The 23,151-nt window shown below is 47.1% G+C and overlaps 1 protein-coding gene across 1 annotated transcript; it reads right to left on the reverse strand.

Annotated features, from left to right (window-relative positions):
• Positions 1-1,576: 1,576 nt before the first annotated feature.
• On the reverse strand, positions 1,577-22,885 carry TRIM16 (tripartite motif containing 16). The gene is made up of 6 exons (XM_038536959.1): positions 22,165-22,885; positions 15,628-15,723; positions 11,613-11,846; positions 9,259-9,424; positions 8,717-8,812; positions 1,577-4,325 (listed from the first exon to the last, which is right to left on the reverse strand). The coding sequence occupies exons 1-6, from the start codon at positions 22,786-22,788 to the stop codon at positions 3,742-3,744; spliced, it is 1,800 nt and encodes a 599-aa protein (XP_038392887.1). The 5' UTR covers positions 22,789-22,885; the 3' UTR covers positions 1,577-3,741.
• Between the last annotated feature and the right edge of the window lie 266 nt (positions 22,886-23,151).

Here is a 23,151-nt window from a genome sequence, read left to right on the forward strand (position 1 = left end):
GAATAAGCCAGAAATGAAGATAAAGACGAAGCATGTCCCAACAAAGACTGGACGACCAGTCACTCTACCATAGTGTGTGTCCTGCATGTATACATCAGATGTACATGACATAGTAGCCCCCCCTGCAAGGCCACCTACCCTACCACCAACGCATCGCATCGCGGATGCAGAGAGAGGGGAGTCGTGCTCAAATATGATGGATTTAGAAGCAAAAAATGTGCACACTACCATTTCTTCCATTTATATCTTTGGCTAATGGGGCTGGAGTTGTGAATCTTAAAATGAGGGCAGTTGGCTGTAAAGATTGAGAGCCATCAGATAGATGGTCAGTCAACAACACAATATAAAATTCAAGACAGCCCCCAAAAACGTTAAAGACAGTACATTAGACATGGAACTGAGGGATGTATTCCATACTGCCTTGTCTGATATTATCTTGAATAGATTTCTTTTTTTTAGCCTAAGATTTTTTTTTCTAAGATTTTATTTTTAAGTAATCTCTACACCCAACGTGGGGTTAAACTCACAACCCTGAGATCAAGTCATTTGCTCTACTGACTGAGCCAACCAGGTGCCCCTGGTTGGGATAAGAATAGTAGATTCCTATTTAGCTCTTCAGTTTCAATCATTTTCACTTCAACTTAAATCAAATTATTGGGGGGCACCTGGGTGGCTTAGTGCTTGAGCATCTGCCTTTGGCTCAGGTCATGATCCCAGGGTCCTGGGATCAAGTCCCACATCAGGCCCCCCAAAGGGAGCCTGCTTCTCCCTCTTCCAATGTCTCTGCCTCTCTCTGTGTGTCTCTCATGAATAAATAAATAAAATCTTTTTAAAATTTAAATAAATACATAAACTAACTTCTTGGGGCGCCTGGGTGTCTCCATCGGATAAGCGTCCAAGTCTTGACTTCAGCTCAGGTCTTGATCTCATATGGTTGGTTGTAGGACGAAACCCTGCATCCAGCTCTGCGCTCAGCAGGAAGTTTGCTCCAGATTCTCTCTCTTCCTCTCCATCTACCCCTCCCACCCACTCTATGTCTCTCTCCCTCTCTAATTAATTAAAAAATAAATCAACTTCTTATGATCAAAAGATACAGCTAGTTATGTTTTGAGTCACTATATCTTAGTGCTTAGCATAATGGTTTGCCTGTTATAAAAGCCACGTATGTTGAGTCAATTTGATTTGAGGACAGTCACTCCAAAAACATGCTGAACCGGGTTAGAGAAATAAGGGCTACACACCTGAGCCAAAATTCATATCTCATCATTTCATCCCAAATCTTAGGAGAACATGGGAATTTACTCAGATTCCAAGACATTCCTGGAAAAGAATGCCATATGCATTTGAATTTCAAAAAGTTGAGACAAGAACGATTACGTAATGGCTAAAATTATATTCTGACTCTACAATCAAATGGTCTAGTAATGGAACAAAACAACCATGCGCCAAAAGGAGTTCCTGATGAGTTCAGATTTGTTTTTTTTTCCAAACGCGTCTACACAATTGAAGAGGAAATAAATGTAGGTAAACACAGAAGGGTGACGCGTGCACACACACACACACAGTTTGGGGGAAATGGCAGAGTATAAAATAGGCCTTGTTCTCATGTTTTATTCTTCTTTTAAATTTGTTCATTTTAGGCAATTCCAGTTTGGGGACCAAAAATAAGAAAAAAAGAAAAATGACCCTCAGTTGAAGCCATAACAGAAAGAAAGTAGATGTTTCTCTCAATTTTGCTTTGATCTTTTATATCAAGAAGGGAGGTGCTGACACTGAAACTGAACAAAAAGAGCTGGCAGAGAAATGAAGTTCAAGTCAGTGGAGGAGACACCCTAAAGTTTCCTTTCTAAGAGCTCAGGCACTCTGACCTAAATAAATTACATCTCACAACATGGACACTGTTTACCAATGTGACCAAAAGCTAGGCAGTAATAATATGCAAGAAATTAGGGGAAAAAAAAGAAATTAGGAAAAGTGGTAGAGGTTGGAGGACACATAAAACTCTTGGCTTTTAAAAACAAAAATAAGGTAGATTATGGAAATGACAGACTCATCAACTCGATGTTAACTCACAGCAGAATCTTAAAATGGTTTAATCAAGCAGTTGGCAAGCATTTAGAAAATAAAGCAGCCAGCACCAATAACCCACAGAGGCTCAATAAATACAAGGCAGGCCATATGATCTCATTTTCTCTTTTGAGAGCATTGTGAGACAAGTGGAGCAAGGAAACCCAGACGTGTCTTGATTACTGCCTTTGGAAAAAGTCCTTCCTGGTGTCTGGTGGATAAAGGGCTAAAAGTGAGTTTTAAAACTGGGCTGTATTAGTGTTTTACCAAAGTATAACTTACTGAATAACTAAACCCAAAATGTATGAACTGGGGGCTGCCAGATTCCATATCTGGCCCTACCCTGATCAATATGTATCAGCAAGAGGAACACTTCAGAAGAAATGTTTACCAACTCTGTAGGTGATACCAGGATAGGAAGGAGTGTTCATCTATTAGGCACAGCATCATGAATCAAAAGTGTCTCAGCAAGCAGCAGTGATGCAATGAAATTTTAAATTCAAGTAAAAAAAGATTAACTCAATAAAATTCAAATTTAAAAAAATACGATAAAAAATTCAAATCCTATAGTGTATAAATCCTTGGATATAAATACAGGATGGGGTCTCTGGAAACAAGACAAGTGACACAAAGAAATGTACTCTTGAAAAAGGACTATCAGACGGTTGAAGAGGAAGAGACTTGCTTTGATACACTTCATAGGAAAAGATCCAGAAGTTATGAAGGAAAGTGGGAAATGTAGTGTGAAAACAAGACTACTTCCCTGGAGGATATGATATGCATGAGAATTGTCTTCAAATATTTGAAGGACTGGCCTCTGAATGAGAGATCAGACAAGTCCACATCTCGAGGTGAGACTCTCCTCAGAGGTCACAGGGATGAAGACTTGGACTCTGTTAAGATATTTCTTATCATCTTCACTATCCAAGACTAGGATGAGCTGTTGTGTGAGGTAGTGAGGTCCCTGCTGCATGGCCCAGCCAGAAAGAGTGCGTACAAAGATGCCGAGTGTTTAAGATGCTTGATGTCCCCACCAAGGAGTTCTTCGTGTAGCTTATTTCCTTACACACAATACCCATGATCTAATAAGGAGGGCAGTAAGGTGTAGTGGTTAAAATCTCCACGTCAGCTTGCTCAGGTTCGAATCCCAGCTGTGCCAATTACTCACCGTGTGAGCACAATGACTGTGAGCAAGTTAACTAACCCCCCTCCCCGGACCACAGGGGCCCCCTCTGCAAAATGAGGATGATACGAGCCTCCTCCCCAAGGGGAGGCTGTGAAGGTGGAATCAATGGCCATGCAGCATCCAGAATAGTGTCTGTGGCGTAGGAAATGCAAAATAGAGTTTGCAACGGATTATGCATGATTGCTCTGCAATCTTTTTGATCATCTGAGGATTCCTGGTCACTGAGTCCAGGCACAGTGTGACATTCACCGGACCGAACAGGAGAATTTCACTAGAAGATGAGAAACAGGGTGTAGGTACCTAGGGAGTGCTATACAATAGGGAACAGCACAGCAGGGAGCAAAAGGGAAAAGCCAGGGACCTCCCTCCTGGTGCAGGGACTCCCGTGATTCCTAAAGCCAGCTACCACTGGCAGATGTTTCCATCTCCAAGTCACCCTTAAGATGCAAGCTGCCACCCCATCTTGGTGGTCAGCAAGAGTCGGGGGTCTAGGGAGCAGCCTGGACGGAAGTTGGCATGGGCTTCTCGGGCTCCTCCCCCAGATCCATGATCCGGATGGCATTTTCCTTCTTGGAAAGCCAGAAGGCAGGGTAGACTGGCTCTGAAAACCGGCACTCGAACTTGTGAATCAGAGTCACGGCATCAGGCTCCACACCATAGAAGGAGAGGATCCCTCCTGGAAAGTCGACATAGACCCCCAGCCTCCGGAAAGGGCTGGCTTTGAGCGGTGTTTCCGTGTCACTGTGCCAGGCTGTGAACTCCTTTCCGTTCCAGTGGAGGCTCCACGAGAAGTTGTTTCCAGAAATGCAACTGTTGCGTTCCTCCCCTTTCCGATCAATGCCTTTGCAGGTCAGGCCAACGTAGGTGCCCGCCCCGGAGATCTCTACCTCAAAATAGTACCTGCGTAGGTACAGGCTCTGTTGGGACAGCACCTGTCGCCAGTGCACAAACCTGCTGGGGAGGTCCGGGTAGGGATGCTCCCAGGGCGTGGTGTTGGTGACCTTGCGATTGTCCTCCTGCAGCCGCAGATACCTGTGTGCCGTGTCCGGGTCAAAGGAGATGTCACATGCATCTGAGGGGATGAAGAAGGGCAGGCAGGCAGGTCAGGAACTGGCCGCTGCTTGGGACAGAACACTTCCAACCCAGCCCACCTCCCAAGTATGAATCAACATCCCTCTCCTCTTCTCTGTTTGCACAGGTCGATGCTCCCCGCAAAAAAGAGGTGGGCAAAAACCAGAGAACAGAGACCACAAGTCACTCTACCTCCTTCCTTCTGAAAGTTCAGATTGCTTGGCATTTACTGTGTTATCTGTGGAACTGAATCAAGAAATAAAATCTGGGACGCCTGGGTGGCTCAGTGGTTGAGCGTCTGCCTTTGGCTCAGATCATGATCCCAGGGTCTTGGGATCGAGTCCCGCATCGGGCTTCCTTCATGGAGCCTGCTTCTCCCTCTGCCTGTGTTTCTGCCTCAGAGTGTGTGTGTGTGTGTCTCTCTCATGAATAAATAAATAAAATCTTTTTTAAAAAAAGAAAGAAAAAAGAAAATCTGCTGGTCTAGTCATTTGTTCATTCAACGAGTATGTATTGAAAGCCATGCACTATTCACTATTCTCAGTGTCAGCAAGGGCTTGTGAAAACAGGCACTCACACATCCACACTTGAGTCATTTTTTTTTTTTTAATTTGACCAACATTTAGCTGGGTAAACTCTCAAACGTTCCCTGAAACATATTCTCTTCCTGATTCCAGAGAAAAAAAAAGTAAAGGCACCTCCATGCACCCCGTTGCTCAAGTCACACTAAAGTTATTTTTGAAATTTCTTTCCCGTCATCCTCACCACCTGCTTCCCCCACACAGACAGCATCAACTCTGTAGATTCCTCTTCTGTCCAAACTACTGCTTCACCCCCAACCTAGTCCAGAATAGACTAGATTGCTGACCATGCTGCTCTGTCTTGAACCTCTTCCAGCACTTCTCTGCCACAAGGCCACGGAGCATGTTTCAGGGTGTAGGCTTAGGTATTTCATGTCATCCCAGCTTCAAGACCCCGATTGGTGCCTCTTGCCCATGGAATAAAGCAGTGATCCCTCCTCCCAGCCTGCACAGCCGTGCATGACTGGCCCTTGCCTGTGTCCCCAGCTTTGTCTCCTGCCCACTAGCCCTGGATTGCCATGCTCCAGGCACCCTGACCTCAGAAGCATGCAACCCTGAGCCCACTTCAGGGGTTTAGCCCAGACCATTCCCTCTATGACATGATCATCGCCCTCACCTGGGCCTAGGTGATTCCTACAGATCCTTTCAAATTGTAGCTAAGGGTTCGTGTCCTCAAAGAGGCTCTCTGCGACTCTCCACCACTTTCTCTCAGAGCACTCTCGTTTCTCAAGCTTCATGGTACTCAACACAATGTGTATACTCCATTTATTTATGTGTTTTTTTCATGCTTATCTTCCTCCTAATCTCTACACTCCACATTTCACATAGGACTCTATCCCGGTGTTCTAGCTCAGAGAAGATGTTCAGAATATATTTTCCAAATGAACTAGCGCATTTGAGTCTATTTGAAATCTATTAATATAAAAAATTATTTGGATTAAGCAGAGTTTTCCAAATTCCTTTGTGTCTAGGTAAAGAAATTCTTTTTTTTTTTTAATCTAAGAAGTTAAAAGGAAAAATGAAGGAAGGAGTGCCTGGGTGGCTCAGTTGGTTGAGTGTCCAACTCTTGATTTCGGCTCAGGTCATGATATCAGGGTTGTGAGATCAAGCCCTGTGTCATGATCTATGCTCAGCGTGGAGACTGCTTGAGATTCATTCTCTCTCTCTCTCTCTCTCCCTCTGCCTCTCCTCCAGTTCTCTCTCCCTCTCTCTTAAAAATAAATTTTAAAAAATTTTAAAAAGGAACAAGGAATGTGAACTGAGGACCTAGATATATAGGTGCTCACTTTGGCAGCATATATATAAAATGGGAATGATACAGAAATTAGCAATGTCCAGGTGACATGCAAATTCATGAAGTGTTCCTTATTTTTGAAGACAGTCAAAGGTACAAAGTTCTAGTTAAATAAGTCCAGGGGATGTCATGTACAGCATGGTGACTATACTTAAAAATACCATATTGCATATTTGCAAGTTGCTAAGAGAGTAGATCTCAAAAGTTCTCATCATAAGAAAAAAGAAGTCGGTAACTACGTGAGGTGATGATTTTTTTTAAAGATTTTATGTATTTATTCATGAGAGACACAGAGGGAGAGAGGCAGAGACATAGGCAGAGAGATAAGCAGGCTCCCTGTGGTGAGCCCAGTGTGGGACTTGATCCCAGAACCCCAGGATCAGACCCTGAGCCAAAGGCAGATGCTCAACTGCTGAGCCACCCAGGAGTCCCCATGTGATAGATGTTAACCAAACTTATTGTGATGATCATTTCACAATATATGCATATGTCAAATTATTATATTGTACACCTAAAACTAATAAAAGTCGTATGTCAATAATATCTCAAAAATGTGTTTTAAAAAGGCATCTTTTTTCAAAGATTTATTTATTTTAGAAAGAGAGAGAGTGAGCATGAGTGAGGGGAGGAGCAGAGGCAGAGAAATAGAAGCAGACTCCCTGCCGATTGGGGGACCCAATGTGGGGCTTAATCTCACAATCCTGAGAGATTATGACCTGAGCCAAAACCAAGAGTCAGACAGACACCCAACCAACTGAGCCACCCAGGCACCTGAAAAAAGGCATATTTTTAAAACTACCTGCAGCTCTGTGTTCCTAAAATAGCACCAGTAGCTCTGGTTCCCAATAGCACCAGCAGCAGACTTTTACTGACCAACTCCTTTGGCAATCCTTAACATCCAGGTATTGAACGATAACATTCTTCTCATCTAAGGGCATCCAGAACTTCGTGGCAAGTAGGTGACTCAATGTCTTGGGACAAGAAAGTCAGAATGGGTCTGGAATATTCTGTTAGTGCCAGAAAGCAACGATACTTTTCAGGATTTCAAGGGCGGAATGCCAATACCTAAAGGAGAAAGAGTGGCAGGGCGCCTGGGTGGCTCCATCGGTTCTGAGCAGCTGACACTTGGTTTCAGCTCTAGTCATGATCTCAGGGTCCTGGGACAGGCCACACATAGGGCTCTACACTCAGCAAGGAGGCTGCTTGAGATTCTCTCTTTCCCTCTCCTTCAGCCCCTCATCTCACTCTAAAATAATCTCTCTCTAAAATAAGTCTAATTAAAAAAAAAAAAAAAAAAAAAAAAAACGGTTGAAAGGAGAAAGAGTGGCTCCCACTTATCAAGTTGGCAGTTTGAGCCACACGACTTTGACAGGTCGAACAATCTGAGTCTATAAAAGGCTCAAAGTTCATAATGATACCCAAAGAGGCAAAGTTAATATTAGGTGTGAAAAAAAGACTTCTGTAATGGCAAAGAAGATAGGTTATAATAGGATACACTTCATATTTATCTTCATGTTAAGAATAAGGGCTGTTTGGTTTCTTTTTTTTTTTTTTTTTTTTTCGGTTTCTTGTACTAATTACATCTGTGTATAAAAATACAGATGTGCTTCTGTTGGGAAGCAGGAGAGAATAAATAAAGGAAACTGTGTAAGTAAAGAGGTCCTGGGAAAACGCAGAAGCTGTGGGCAAAAACAGAGACAGTCCTCGGAACCCGAGGCTCCATGTGATAACTGGAAAAAAAGGGGGTCTAACAGTCAACCAGTGGTCACCCCCAGGAAACCAGCAGTAGCAGGGTTCAACGGCATGTTCCAAAAAGATTAATTCACCAAATGTCATAAAAATGAGTCTCAACATTTTGAGTCTCAACAGTCCTGCCTCTCTTGGGACTTGCTAAGTACCGACCAGAAATACAGTGTTTTAAAAAATGCTAACAACAACAGCAACAAAAAACATGGGAACAGACCAGGTCAACACCACATCATGACAGGACAATGGGTTATGCAATTCCAGCTGAGCCAGACTTCAAAGGGAGTCATTTGGTAACTAGCCAGGATCTTCCAAAGTGCCAAGCTCACAAAAGACAAAGTAAGGGACAGGACCCAGACTGGGGGAGTCTAAGGAGGCAGGAAAACGTCTGTGACCCTAGATCGGACTATGGGTCAGAAAAAGGACATTAGTTGGAACGCCTGGTGAAACACTTGAATAATTCTACAGATTAGATAATAGCAGTGTAACAACATTCATTTCCTGGTTTTGGTCAATGCACTGCAGTTATACAGAGTGTTAATGTTTGGAGAAATTGGATGAAAGGTATGCAAGAATTCTTTGTCCTGTTTTTGTAAATCTGAAATTCCCTCCAAGATGAAAAGTAAAAATAAAAAGTTTTTTAATGTTCCATTTAGGAGTAGACCTGAGGTTGCAAGAATCTGAAACTTTCATGAAGGCCGATGCTCTTGCTCCAACAGAGCAAAACACTAACATCAAATAAGTGGTTGAGGGAAGCTGTTTGCAACTTACATTGGAGGAACTGTTGCCTGGTGCTGGGTTCAGGTTTTGAGGTCCAATACTTGCGCTCGATAACAGCAGACACGTGAGTGCTGATATTATATTCCTCTAGGAAATCAGAGAGTTATGAATGCACACCTGTCCAGGTGGTGAGAACCTAAGAAGCAGGACATCCCAGCCACTCTTCCCTTGGCTCCCCGGGAGAAAACAAAGAGCTGCACTCTAGTCGTGTCAGAGACAATCATGCTCAGTGGGTGATTTCTCTCATGGGTGTGAAGCAAAATATGCTGGAAAATGATCTCAGAATGGCTTAGATTTCACTTAAAAGTATAGGTGTTAGCAACCTCTGAAACTAGTCATAGAAATTTCACCCAGTTGCGGGATGTACTAGCTCAGCTTCTCTGGATCTCAATAATAAAATAAAACCATCATGGTAAGTGTCCCTTAGCAACCCATCTGGCCAAAGGATGGCTTTGAAAATTCCCTGATTTGCCCTCCCTCACATTCTGAGGAAAACACATACCACAGCCCAGGACTCAGACAGCTTTCCTCACCTTCCTTGGAGAAATCCTGGAGCTTCTCCTTGTAGTTCTGCAGCAACTGGATTAAATGCACCGTGGAGTCTGTGATGACCCTGCGGATGCCCGAGAGCTTATCTTTGAGTCCTATGTAAACACTGGGGAAAGCACTGTCCTCCGTGTTCGTAAACTTGCAGTACTCCTGCAGGAAGGGGAACGTGGCAAACTTGCCTTCATTTCTGTATTTCTGAAACTGGTCTGCTCTCATTACATCACCTCCTGCATCTGCAAAATGGGTTGATGGTAATGTGCCCTTCACAAAGCAAGCATGCACAACATGTCTGGCTCAGGACCCAACAGCATAGCAAGCTATTTACGGTTTTTGGGGGGTTTTGGGGTTTTTTTGGGGGGGGAGATTGTGGTTGTTTTTCTTTAACTAGGAAATGGGCTTTTAAAAACCAAGAGAGACACACACAAAAAGAAAAAGAAAAAAAATAAGAATCAAGAGAGCTAGCTGCCTGGGAACAGCTCCAATGCACCTCCCAGACTACAGACCAAGAACAAAAACAAGGTGTGTGCCAACAGCCCAAATAGCAACAGTAGCATTCCTGCCTGCTACATTCATTCCTGAAGGACTTTTTTTCTTTCTTTTTTTAGAAAAATTTTTAGAGGTTTTATTTCTTTATTTGAGAAAGAGCGACAGAGAGAGAGAGAGAGAAAGACCGAGCTCAGGGGGAGGGGCAGAGGGAGAGGGAGAAGCAAGCCCCACCCCAGGGGCCCCACCCCCACCCCACCCCCACCCCACCCACATGGGGCTTGATCCCAGGACCCCAGGTTCCTGACTTGAGCCCAAGGCAGACACTTACCAGACTGAGCCACCCAAGCACCCCTGTTTTTCAGAATTTAAACACCAGCCATGGCTTATGGGAGGGGTGAGTGGAGGAGCAGGTGCAGCACTTGGAAGATCCAGGACCAAGTCCTCAGACAGGAATGCTGCCTCTGCCTTGTCCGTTCAATCCCATACACAGGCTCTCTCTAATTTTTGCACTGTGCTTTAGAATTTGAACAGTGCTTTCAGGTACATATTCATATTAAATTGCCTAAGCTTCAAATCAACTGGGTGATCAGGAAAGGCTGCTTTCAGATGCAACACAGTATCAAAATCCAAACTCAGCTGGAGCATTGCAGGCCCACTGGCTATAGCAGAAAACTTAGCAATAGAAACAGCTGCTTCTGTTGAGCCCCAGTGGCTCAGGGGTTTAGCGCTGCCTTCAGTGTGATCCTGGAGACCCAGGATCGAGTCCCCCATGGGGCTCCCTGCATGGAGCCTGCTTCTCCCTCTGCTTGTGTCTCTGCCTCTCTCTGTGTGTGTCTCTCATGAATAAGTAAAATCTTAAAAAAGAAAGAAAGAAAAAACAATTGTACCAAAATGGTTAGGTAGAGAAAGAGAAGAAAAAGGCCAACCCACAGGATAGATAGAAAGGTAAGCATTTTGGGGCACCTGGGTGGCTCAGTCGGTGAAGTGTCTGCCTTCGGCTCAAGGCTGTAATCCCAGGGTCCTGGGATTGAGCCCCAGGTCAGAGTCCTGGGATCGGGCCCTGGGTTAGGGTACTGGCTCGGGGCTGGGGGGCCTCCTTCTCCCACCCACACCTCTGGCTCATGCTCTCTCTTTCCCTCAAATAAATAATCTTTTAAAAAAATAATAAAGGAGGAAAGTTATTGACTCTGGCCTGATTGTCTGACAAATGAGGCATTTGAGACCTAGAGAGGTTAAGTGACTTAGTTAATAACCACGCAGCTATCTAGTGACACATCTGGGATGATGGAATTTATACCCAATCTCTGCAAGATTACGCGTCCTTCAGATGTGGCCCTAATGGCACGAGGCTTAGTGTATAAGGAATCGCCCTGTAATAAACGTCCCATCTCTGCTGAGCCTTACTAGCTCAACCAGCACATGCAGCCCTCTCTGAAGGGCAAGAGGTCTCCAGCCTCACCCCTGCCAGGTACACTGATCTCAGCTCATCACTTCCCCGCTGAAATCCTCCACTGGCGTAGGTGACTTGGAGCAGAGGAACAAAGTTCTCTCACAGCCAGATGCCTGCCTGGCCAGGCCAGCCTCACCTCCATCCCTAAGTGCTCAGCAACCCACGCCCCAGCCTTAGGAAAGCGCTTTATTCCCCCCAAATCAGCTGCGCTTTCTTAAACCCCTTTACCTGTGCATAGGCCGTTCTCTCCCCGCAGCTCCCCGTGCACCCCACTATCAAAGAGCAGTTCCATTCCCACATTCCCCACATCTGCCACAGGCCTAGCAGAGTAAGGGTGCTCCCCGGCACTGGCGGCCCGATGCCTCTGCCTCCGCCCCCCTCGCCTCCCCCCTGCCCTCGTACCTCCAGAAACAGGACAGTGTTGCTGATGGCAGCGATCCTCTCCAGCTCCTGCTGCCTCTTCTCCATCTGTGCGCCCCTGTGCTCCAGGTGAGTCTTGATGCCGTTGGCCTGGCTCAGAGCCGCTTGCTCCTTCTCCTCCAAGAAGAGCATCACGTCGGCCTGGGCCTTCCTCATGGCAGCAAGCAGTTCCCCAAACTGCTCCTCGGCCACCACCTTCACCTCTGACACGGACATCTGGGGAGGGAGGGGCAGTGAAGAACATGCTAGCAAGGCGTTCACTCTTCTTGAAGCTCAGCACACAGGGCCCTAAACCCGAGAAACCCGTAAGGTAGGGAGTGATTTTCTATTGTAAAAGGAAGGTTTTATTCGCCTATGAACCCTGGGGTGCTGGAAAAAGCGGATTTGCCCTCCAGGGTAATTCGCCATCATCAACCTTGTCTCTCAGACTTCTTCTTTATTTTTAAAGATTTTGTTTATTTATTCAGGAGAGACGCAGAGACACAGGCAGAGGGAGAAGCAGGTTCCCTGTGGGGAGCCCGATGTGGGACTGGAGCCCAGGTCCCCTGGATCACGACCTGAGCCGAAGGCAGATACTCAACCCCTGAGCCACCCAGGTGTCCCATCATCTCTCAGTCATTCGATGATCTCTGAGAACCCTGCCAGCTCTGACAGTCTGGGGTTACCATTCAAGTATCCAAAATCATTTCTCCTACCAGGGCAATGCATGTATTCAGTATACTTGATGGTTATATTTCTTGAAGGGAAATTGATCATTTAGCTTCTCTGAACAAATCAGGAGCATGAATTCGCTTTCTCTGCGTTTCATGGCATCATGAGTCCATCGAACTGAATACACATGGAAGCTCACGGTTTCTGTACCAGGCACAAAATGTTTAGGGTGTGGGTAGGTGGCCTTGGCACCTGAGCACGGCAATACGAGCATACCCCGGGCAGGAGGAAGGGGGTGTCCAAATAAAATACAAAGCGACCGTGTGATAAACACTAAGGGTTTGCATGATGGCATGTAGGCATGTGCATGTGTACTTTCTACCCTTTCACAGGATGAACATCCTTTAGAAATGCCTTCAGTCATCATCATATTTATAACATCAGGCCAAGTGTAAATGCTTTCCTCTGTCCTTTGCTAGTTCTTAAGGACCGGTGCTAACAGCTCCCTCGGATACTGTCCAGTTTAAACTTCATCCAACTGTCTTAGACACACTTTCCTTTGCTCATATTCTCCTCACCTCATTCCACAGCCCACAGTGTGTTCTCTACCTGCCTCAATCTACCCGCACCATCATCCCCACCCACACCAATCCCATCTGAGGGCAATCAGAGCAACCCCTCCAGGGCTGTTTTTCTGTTCCCCCTCCTGAGAGTAAGGGCCATCCCTGGTTTTGGGAGCCCAAACAACAGATAGCTCGCAGGCTGAGGCTGCTAGGGCAGCTCTGTCCCCTGGCAGGAAGGATGGGGAGGGGAAGAGGAGAATTAGAAGGGCCTGGAAAGGGAAGGACTCAGAAAGGTTGGCACTCTGGGCCCAAGGGCATGTGGAAGCCTCAAGGTCTGGAGGGAGATGGGAAGAAATGATGCCACCAGGCAGGAGGAGCTCTGCTTGGCTGGGGACTCTGCTTGGCCAGGACTCAGGAATACAAGCCCACAAGTGAGCCTAGGGGTGGCCCAGTCTTTGATCTACTGGGAAAGGAAGGAAGGGGAAGGGAAGCAAGGGCATCTCTACTGGGGGCAGGGAGATGGGTAGAGCCTCTCTACATTGTGATTTTCATGCCAACTGCCCCATCACTTCGTGGTTTCCTCAAGGCTGGGGCAGCTGAACAGAATTAGAAACAAATGAGCCTGTAATAGGGACTAAGTAGGAAGGCAGATGGGAGATCTTCTCCAAATTCCTCAAGCCCAGACATAGAAGAGCTTGTAGAGAAGAGCAGCTGTCGTGTATGTGCCCAACGTTAAATTTCTCATCCCTGAAGCACCAATTTCAAAAGGCATCCATCTGGAATAAACATATTGCCAGCTGTGGGACACAGCTAAGAGCAGCACAACCAGATAAGGAATCGGGCCACCCCCACCCATGAAGCTTCCTCTTTCAGAAAGCCCTGAAATCTAGACAACTGACCCCTTGAGTGACCCTGCTTCTTCCCAAGCCTGAATTCCTGCTCTTATGCTTTAAATAAGCCAACTAAGAGTGAACCCATGAAACCCTCGACACCCGCCTTCAACTCCAGGAAAGGCAGATCCCAGGTCTGTACCTCTCCCTCCCTCTCTTTTCCTGTGACCTTGAAGTAGGGCAGTGTGGCCCTCAGGCAGCGTTCTGTGCCTTCCAGGACCTTTGAGTAATAAACTTTGTTCTCCAAATCGCCCTGACAGTTTCTTGCTGACATGAGTCTGGCAATCACAAATTTCTCATGGAAGCACCACACCATGAAGCTGAGAAGTATGAATCTTAAAGAATCCACATCCCTCTCCTCCACCAAGGCCCTCCTGAGGAAGAAAGCTTGGACTGAAGTTGGAGGATTGACTCTTCTGCTGTCAAATGTGACCTCTCCTTCCTAAACCATTTTACGGAGAAATACTTCTTCCTTGCATGTAAATGGAATGTGCAAAGGATTCTATTTACCACCAAAATAATGACAAGTAAAGACCAAAGAGAGGAGGGGCCACAAGCATATCAAAGTATCGAAGTTTATGGTTTAGAGAGATGGAGGTTGGTACACGTGCCTCTAAATGTCCTGAGTTTCTTAGGTTGAGGGAACAACAATTCCAGGTTCCTGTTCCATCAATCTGGGGGCCCCAGACCAGTCTTGTTACCTCTTGGTGCATACATGTCCCTTGTACATGTTGGCCATTGTGATAACTACCTCCCCAAGTTACCACACAATTATGGGAAGAGCTGAGTAGGAATGGAAGTGTCTGAAAAATAAAGGGCTAGAAAAAAAAGGCAAGATGCTCATGTGGTTCTCTAGATTATCTTGAGCCTGGAAATCAACAATATCTGAAGATTTATAAGACTTTAAAGGGACAATTCTTTTTCTTATTTTCATAAGATGATGTGAGTGCAAAAGAGGTATTGATCTTTCACAGCCAGTTAGTTGTAAACACCGAGAAGGAGAAAATTAAATTAAAATGGATACATGCATCAGACGTGGATGGATGGATGGAAGGATGGATGGATAGTTGGATCGAATCATTCATGGAATGCAAAGATGCTGCTACTGAGTCACTACGATAGCTTAGGTGTTTTGCATTCTTTTCTGAGTGATGGTTTGGCTTTCCACTAATGAGAAGTATTTGTGGAACTGTTTGGGTGTACTTAGAGTTTATATGGAAACTGGCCATAAACCAGAGAGACTAAAAGCAAGCAGCCTGGCACACAATTGGCCTTATTAAGTTACCATCCACTAAGCAAGCAGTTCTCCACACCTTTTTCTGGTTTCCAGCACACAGGACTGGTGACACTGCCATGCAAAACACCCTCCTATCATAGGAGAAGCCCTGAGTCTGTCTGATTCTCAGACTTCTAGCTAGATATCCTCTCCACTCCCCGACACACACCTTTTTACTCATCAAAAAAGGATAAGCAAGTGTAAAAACAAGAATGCTGTTATAATAGGATTAATCTTGCTCCTACAATGTTTTTTTTTTTTTAACATTTAATTTCTTTGCGAGAGACGCAGAGAGAGAGGCAGAGACACAGGCAGAGGGAGAAGCAGGCTCCCTGCAGGGATCCTGATATGGGACTCCATTCCAGGACCCCAGGATCATGACCTGAGCCAAAGGCAGACTCTCAACTGCTAAGCCACCCAGGTGTCCCTCCTACGCTGTATCTGTAAACAGAAATCACTTGCCAATTTTGAACCTTAAACTAATTTCATAGCAAAAGCCCATGGACCAGGAGGGTAGGCCTGCAACCCCGTGTCCCAAAAGGCCAGATGGGCCTGACTGAGCCTACAGCAGCAGCCAGGTGTGCTGACACATGGCAGGTGACCCAGAACAGCCTTACCAAAACAGATTTGTGATTTGCTTGGAGCCTGGCGATGGCATTCTCATTCAACCTGAGTTTCCGTTCCAGTTCTAACTGGGTCTCCCGGAGCTCAGCCTAAGAAGAGAGAAAAACGGTGTTGAGGAGTGTACATAGAATGTCCCTAGGAGCCATGGGGCTATCCACCCTTCTTGCATGGTAAGGAGAATAAGGAGTATTTGACCTTGGGAGCTGCCTCAGAAGCCAGCCTGGGGGGCCTCAAAGGGACATGAAAGGTCAGCTGTGTGGGGATCCCTGGGTGGCTGAGTGGTTTAGTGCCTGCCTTTGGCCCAGGTGTGATCCTGGAGTCCCGGGATCGAGTCTCACGTCGGGCTCCCTGCGTGGAGCCTGCTCCTCCCTCTGCCTGTATCTCTGCCTCTCTCTCTCTCTCATGAATAAATAAATAAAATCTTTAAAAAAAAAAAAAAAAAAGGTCAGCTGTGTGCAGCGCCTCCTGGGGCTGAACTCAACACGAATAGGCCAAAAATGCCTCGAGCACATACATTGTGCTGCGCTGGTCTGATGACTTCCAGAATTTAGCTGGATGACCTCCTATTACCCTGACCACACCCCCATTAGCTAAGTACCACTGACCCCATTTCACAGATGATAACAACCAGCGTCACACGGTTCATCAGTAGAGTCCAGCCCAGCCCCTCTGCCCCCAGAATAACCTAACAAGGAGGATGAGCCGGAGCCAAGGGTGGGGACCCTACCTTTTGTTTTCTTTTTTTTTTTTTAAAGATTTTATTTGTTTATTCATGAGAGACACAGAGAGAGAGGCAGAGACACAGGCAGAGGGAGAAGCAGGCTCCCTGCGAGGAGCCTTATGCCAGACTCGATCCCTGGACCCTGGGATCATGCCCTGAGCTAAAGTCAGACACTCAACCTCAGAGCCACCCAGGCATCCCGACCCCAGCTTTTCTACGTAGCAGCTGATCCTCTGGAAAAATCTTCTTAACATCTCCAGACATCCATTTCTTCACCTGCGAAATGGGGATAACTAAATTGGGATAACTCCCAACACATGGGGGTTTTGTAAAGACTTAGTGAGATAGCATGTGTTAATGCGAATGTGTTCTAGAAGCTGGCACGCTGTATGTGCTCCCCAAATGCCATCATGGGTGCACTTCTTCTTGACCATTGCTACCATGGCCACTTTCCATCACACACTCATCACTCCTGAAGGGGGGCAGAGCCAGCCCTCCTGGCCTAGGCCAGTGCCTGCCTGAGAACCTCGGGTCTGCCTCTCTGACCCCACTGCCTGCTTCATTCTCCCCTCCCAAGACTCCCTAAGCACTTTCTGCCAAGAAGTGTGCCAAGGCATGATACCCAAACCTTTGCAGCCTTCGAAGGCCTTACAAGGGCATGAGTCAGCAAAAAAAGAAAAGAATAGCTTTAAAGGCTTTCAATAGGTTATGTCAGCACTGGAAGCTGTGCCATTTGCACCCTAAGGAAACTCAGAAGGCAAAATGGGTCTCTGCTTTTTCCCACCGAAGCCTGGCAGAAGTGCCCCGCCCCCAACTCTCCACCATCCAGAGGCCTCCCCTCACTCTGCAGAAGGCAGATAACTTCCTTATTTTGTTTTGCTGGGGATCTGGGATGCTGACTTGGAGCTGGGGGAGCTTTGTGACCCCTCACCCCTGCCCCCGACACCTGTTTAGGTATGGGGGAAGGGTCTGGCCTATTTGGTGGTAGTCTTTATTACACAGTGACCTGTTCCAGGGAAGGGGGAAACACAAAGTGCTTGTTTAACGGTAGTGAGCACACTCTGAACACAACCAAACAATGGGCGTCGGCAGCCCCAGCATGATCCAGAGCCACAGGGAGACTCCCAGAGAGGAACCAGGGAGAGGGCTCTCTCCCCTGCCTGCAGATTGCCATAAAAGGAGAAAAGGACTCCTAAGTCCCTATAGGGGACCTCTCTAAGTGAGTCACCCCAAGCAAGGGAAGGCACTCGGGATTGCCACAAAGGTGGAGTCACTTTGGGAGACCTGTATCTCCAGTTATTCCTGTTCTGAGAAAAGGACAGGCTGCCTCGGGCTCTGGCTTTAGGGTTTACCAAGATGTCAGCCATCCACCCACTCTGGGGCCAGGGTGGACCTTACGCAGAAGTTGGATGGTGGTGCCCATGAGTGCAGACAGCCCTATATTGATGAGCATGGGGGTCCTGTCTACTTCTTTTTTTTTTTTTTTAAGATTTTATTTATTTATTCATGAGAGAGAGAGAGAGAGAGAGAAAGAGAGGCAGAGACACAGGCAGAGGGAGAACCAGGGTCCACACAGGGAGCCCGATGTGGGACTCGATCCCAGGTCTCCAGGATCACAACCTGGGCTGAACGCAGCGCTAAACCGCTAAGCCACCTGGGCTGCCCCGGGTCCTACCTACTTCAATGAGGTAATGACAAATGTGGTGTAAAAGGTATAGTATTTGGGGTGTGAAGGCCTATCAGATCTCTGTCAAATCATTTCTCTTCTCCTCTGGTGCAGGGCCACGGGAATGGGTTAACAGAGTTGTTCTTGCTTCTACCTACAGGGGAAAGTAGCACCCAGAGCTTGGGGGTCAGACATGGGGTTAGAGATGCAGAGAGGACTAACGGAAGAATGAGAAGAGGAAATTGCAGCTGGTCCAGGTTCCTCTGTATTTCCAGCCACACGAGCAGGCGGCCCTGCTGGACAGTTTGTGTGTAGGTAGCACCAGAGCTCCACCTGGCCTGGTTCCATTCCTCAGACAATTGGCCAGAACCTACCATATGCCAGTCCAGTCAAGTAGGACACCCTCCCTGCTCCTGAAAGGCATACAGCCTGGTAGAATGTTTAAGGAAAAAAAAAAAAAAAAAAAAAAAAAGTTATGTAACACTGAGCCCAAGGCATCCCTCAGAATTTCTAGAAGAAATTCTTTTCCTGAGTGCCCTCCACCCTGTGTGTGTTTTGGCTGCCATCAAACAGGCTATTTATGATGCTGGTTAACTGCTCCCCCGAGAAGCATGACTACTTGTGCCTTACAGAAACTTGCCTCCTGCTCTACATGGAGTCACTTCCAGTTCCTGAACTTTCTGGAACCAATGCTGAGGCGCAATGTGATGTGGCCTGTCCCTAGTAGACCCATGATCTGAGGCAGATCTTCCCACCTCCAAGAACCCAGTCCTGACCTCACTCCCGCTGACAACTCCATCTTGGAAAATGGAGCGGTTCTGTGGCCTCAGCCCTTTGGTACTTGAGAGGAGCCACAGAACATGCCTTGGCTTCCTCATTAGAGTCCAAGCTCTAATGGACAGACAGTGCAGCCTGTCGATGGGAAGCAATCCATGATGCTTGATAAGCTTGAGGAAGAATAGGAAAGACCCACATACATTTCCTGAGTCAGAACAGGAACATGGCCAAAGGATCCAAGTTTTAATAGGCACGCATGCATGAATGCACGTACACAGCAAGGCCGGCTGACCTTGAAAGCAAAGGGGCCTTAGGAAGCTGGCCTGGAGCGGCCATCAGTCCCATTCAGGAAGACTTGAGGTGTGGGGGGTATTTCTGGAAGCCCAGCAGGATAGAAGATCAAAGATCAAAGAACAAAGAATACCCACCTCCAAAATCCAGAATTTTTGCCCATTGGCATAGTTAGAGACCAGGGGAGCTTCAGCAGGGGCTCACTTGGTTCACCTGCAGATCTGGCCATGCAGGTTCTCAGCTACTTTTGTCCTCGTGGCTGACCCTGCCATTTATACTTTCCTACAAAAACACGCCTGCTTGAATAATTAGCCCTTAACACCATCCAAAGTGACCTTCTGCAAGCTGCTCCAGCAGGCTGGGCCTAGCTGAAGGGGATACGAGGCTTCTGGAGCCTTCATTATGTCTCTAGTAAAGCTTTCAAAATAATCCTGGTGGCATTTGCAGTCTCATCAAGCCACTGTGTCTTCGGGGCTGGTCTCTTGGCCTCCTTACAAGAAATCTTTTGGTTCCTAAGACTTGGCAGAGCCATCTAGAGTGTGGCTGTACTTATGAAGTAAACTTGCTCTCTGAGCCGAAAACAAGGACACAAGATAGAAAAGACGAGAGCTCTTATGCAGACCAGAAAGGTAGAGGTTTTGAACTGGGGTCCTCACCAAAAATCTGGGGTATGAGGCTATTGGGTTGTACATGTAGCCGTGATGGCTTTTCAACACCAAAAATTGCCCTGGAGCCCTTTACCCAGTTCTTATTTTACCTTACACAGCCCTCCCCTAGGTTGCCTGAATTTGGGATTCTGTATATGCTCTACTGCACTCTTCCCTAACTCTGTGATGCACCAGTTGGTTGACACTGTGTTTAAAATTCATATTGCATCTCTACTGGTTCAGACACAAAATTTCTGAAAGGAAACAGAAGAAAGCAGAGATAGTAGTGTTTGCCTGAGGAAGGAGGTAGGGGGGGATCCAGGATGAGAGGGAGACCTTTTCCTGATATAATCTATTACAACGCTTGGTGGAGATGGCCTTTCAACATGTATATGCATCACTTCTTCCAGTTAAATATAGTAACATTCAGATATTATACCCAAAAAGAACAGCAGTTTACTTTGTCTTAATATCTCTGCTCTGTGTGTGGCAGAATTTTGGTACAAAAAAAAAAAAAAAAAAAGCAAGGTTATAATATTGTGATCTTGGGGTCTTCTACTCATGTTCCCATGTAGGGTGGCTTTCCAAAAGCATCCTCTCCTCACTCCATGACTTAGTTATCTGTATGCGTTTGACAAAATGTGAAGATAAAAAGAATTGCCACCCTGTAGAGTTATCTGAGGACTGAATGAGAAAATCCACCTTTGGCACACAGCAATGCTCCATGAAGCCCATTTTGCTCAACCATCTGTTGATACAGAGCATCTCCGTGGTTAAAGAAAAGCATTACACAGAACCTCGTCCTGGTTATGAGAGGCAGTGTACTGCTTTCCTGACAGGACATTCCCTGACTCCAGAAAAAATGAAAGCAATTGGCAAGTGGCTTCCTGAGCTGGGAATGGTGACTCACTGGCATCTGGAGCTTTCCAGAACAATTCCCACTAACACCAGATAAAATTCTATGCCTGAGAAAAGACATGGAGGAGGGGCCCTGGCAAGTAAAGTGCCTTTCCCAGAAAGCCCTTCCCCTTGCTGCCCAGGAACATTGGACCAAGGAGTTGTCCGGGGTCTCCCGCCCTGTGCTGTGCAAACAGGGAGCTGCCAGCGGTATGAATGTAAGGAATGTGGGAGAAAAGTCAACTACACTACTCCCACTAAGAAAGAAAATAAAGTACTCATGGAAACTCCAAGTATGGGGATCCCTGGGGGGCTCAGCCGTTTAGCACCTGCCTTTGGCCCAGGCTGTGATCCTGGAGTCCTGGGATCGGGTCCCATATCGGGCTCCCGGCATGCAGCCTGCTTCTCCCTCTGCCTCTCTCTCTCTCTCTCTCTCTCTCTCTCTCTCATGAATAAATAAATAAAATCTTTTTTTAATAAAAAAAAAAAAAAGGAAAGTCCAAGTATGAGAAACAAGGAATACAAAGTAGCTAAATTGGGGCACCTGGGTGGCTCCCCTAGTTAAGCATCTGCTTTCTGCTGGGGTTATGATCCCCAGGTCCTGGGATCGAGCCTGGCATTGGGCTCCCTGCTCTGTGAGGACCCTGCTTCTCCCTCGCCCTCTGGCTGTTGCTCTGCCTGCTTGTTCGTTTTCTCTCTCTCTCTCTATCTCTCTGTCAAATAAATAAGTAAAATCTTAAAAAAAAAAAAAAAAAGGTAGCTAAATCCATTCCCAAGAACTTCTCCATGTTTTCAGCTTTAGGGTAAAGAAAAACTGGTTGTTCCAGAAAACATCCTATCTGATGGGAATTAAATTACAGGCTGTGAGCATGGTGTTTCTTGGTCCCTCCTGGTACCTCTATCTGATGAGGAATTTCTATTTTCCCTAAGTTAAGCCCTCCTTGACATGGTACCTGGGGGTAAGTTTCCAATTCTATGCTACCTTAGTGGTTTTCAAGCTCTCAGATTTCACACCAGGTTATCTCTAGAGGAGCACTTTCTACTGGTCTCCCATTTAGGGTAAAGGGGAAAAGAAAAGAGATATTAAAAGTTAAAAAAAAAAAAAAAGACTTTTTTTTCTCTTGAATTTCTGCCAAGATTTCGTTTCACAATTGCCACACAGATCCAGCCAGAAGGAGACGTCACTGCCCTAAGCCCCACAAGTCCTGCACCCCACACCCAAACACACATCCGTCACCGAAGGCTGAGTGAGAGACAGGTAAGCAGCAGGCATGAGGGACAGAGGGACACACACACAGAGACAGTCCAGGAGCAGCAGGTCGGAGATGGGAGTAGAGTGACCTACTTCAGTTTCCAAAGTCAAGTGCAATAGATATTTACCCTGGAGGAACAGCCAAGCGCTAGGGCTGGAGCCCTTGTCAGGACCCAGGAGCACAGAAGCCAAGCCGGCAGCCCCGGGGGCGGTGGCCCAGCCTCTCCCTGCGCCCACCACCTCCCCACCACCCCCTCCTGGATGGACCCCAGCACTCGCCTCCTTGTCCCTGCGGGCGGCATCCAAGGAGACCCAGGCGTGGCCCTTGTGCTCCTCCTGGCCACACTCCTGGCAGATGCACTGCGCATCGGGGCGGCAGAAGGCCACCAGTGGGCTGCGGTGGGCAGGGCAGGTGCGCAGGTCCCGGTCCTTCACGGGCTCGGTCAGCTGGTGGCTGTGCAGCTTGCTGTTCTCCTGGTGAGGCCGCAGGTGCTCCTCGCAATAATTCACCATGCAGGTCAGGCAGGACTTGACGGCCTTCACCCTGCCCGTCCCCAGGCAGAAGTCACACAGGACCTCCGCCTCCCCTTCGCTGGCAGGACTCCCCTCTGTCTCCTCCTGGGGGCTCCCCGGGGAGCCCAGGTCCTCTTCTTCTGCCGGGCTGCCCGACCCAGAGTCTGAGCTGACGGTGGCCAGAGAGTGAGCGGTGATCCCGGGCAGTGGCCCTGGAGCCATCAGCTCCAGCTCAGCCATTTGGAAGACTCTGGCGCTGAAACTGCCCTTCCTCTGCCCCTCGGCCCTGGGTCTTGTACAGCCCAAGTCCACCGAGAAAACCACGCCTATAGGATTGCAGCTGTCACTGGAGTTTAACTGTTTCCGCCCTCCCGGAGGAAGCTCAGTCATCACTTTGCCCGAGGCTTGGACGGCCGCCAGCTGCAGTGATGACGAGGCAGCGAGGTTGTTCAGGCTGAGGACGGCAGCTCAGAAGTCTCTCCATGGGCTCCGGCCCCTCCTAGGCCTAGCCCCGAAACTTCTCTTCTTGTGTGAATCATTTGCTCCCCATAGGCTCAGCCACAGACCACATGTGTCTATGGTCGCTCTGGAAAGAATTAGAGATTCCTGAGCTCTGCTGTGAAAAGCCTACATTGCTTTATGAGACTGGCCAGGCAAAATTTTTGTTTGTATTTTTTCAAGTGATCTAAAGTGTCAGGACTTCAACGATAGGACAGCCCTTTATCCCGTCCCATCTCATAGAACTGGACATGA

This window comes from Canis lupus, chromosome 5, assembly GCF_011100685.1.
Source record: "Canis lupus familiaris isolate Mischka breed German Shepherd chromosome 5, alternate assembly UU_Cfam_GSD_1.0, whole genome shotgun sequence".
In the NCBI taxonomy this organism is placed as follows: Eukaryota; Metazoa; Chordata; class Mammalia; order Carnivora; family Canidae; genus Canis; species Canis lupus.

Coding starts and splice junctions, on each gene's coding strand:
- TRIM16 (XM_038536959.1), bottom strand. CDS start 22,788: ATGACTGAGCTTCCTCCGGGAGGGCGGAAACAGTTAAACTCCAGTGAC. Junction 11,847..15,627: donor CAAATCACAAATCTGTTTTG/GTAAGGCTGTTC, acceptor CTCCCTCCCCAG/ATGTCCGTGTCAGAGGTGAA. Junction 9,425..11,612: donor ACACTGTCCTGTTTCTGGAG/GTACGAGGGCAG, acceptor CCCTTCCTGCAG/GAGTACTGCAAGTTTACGAA.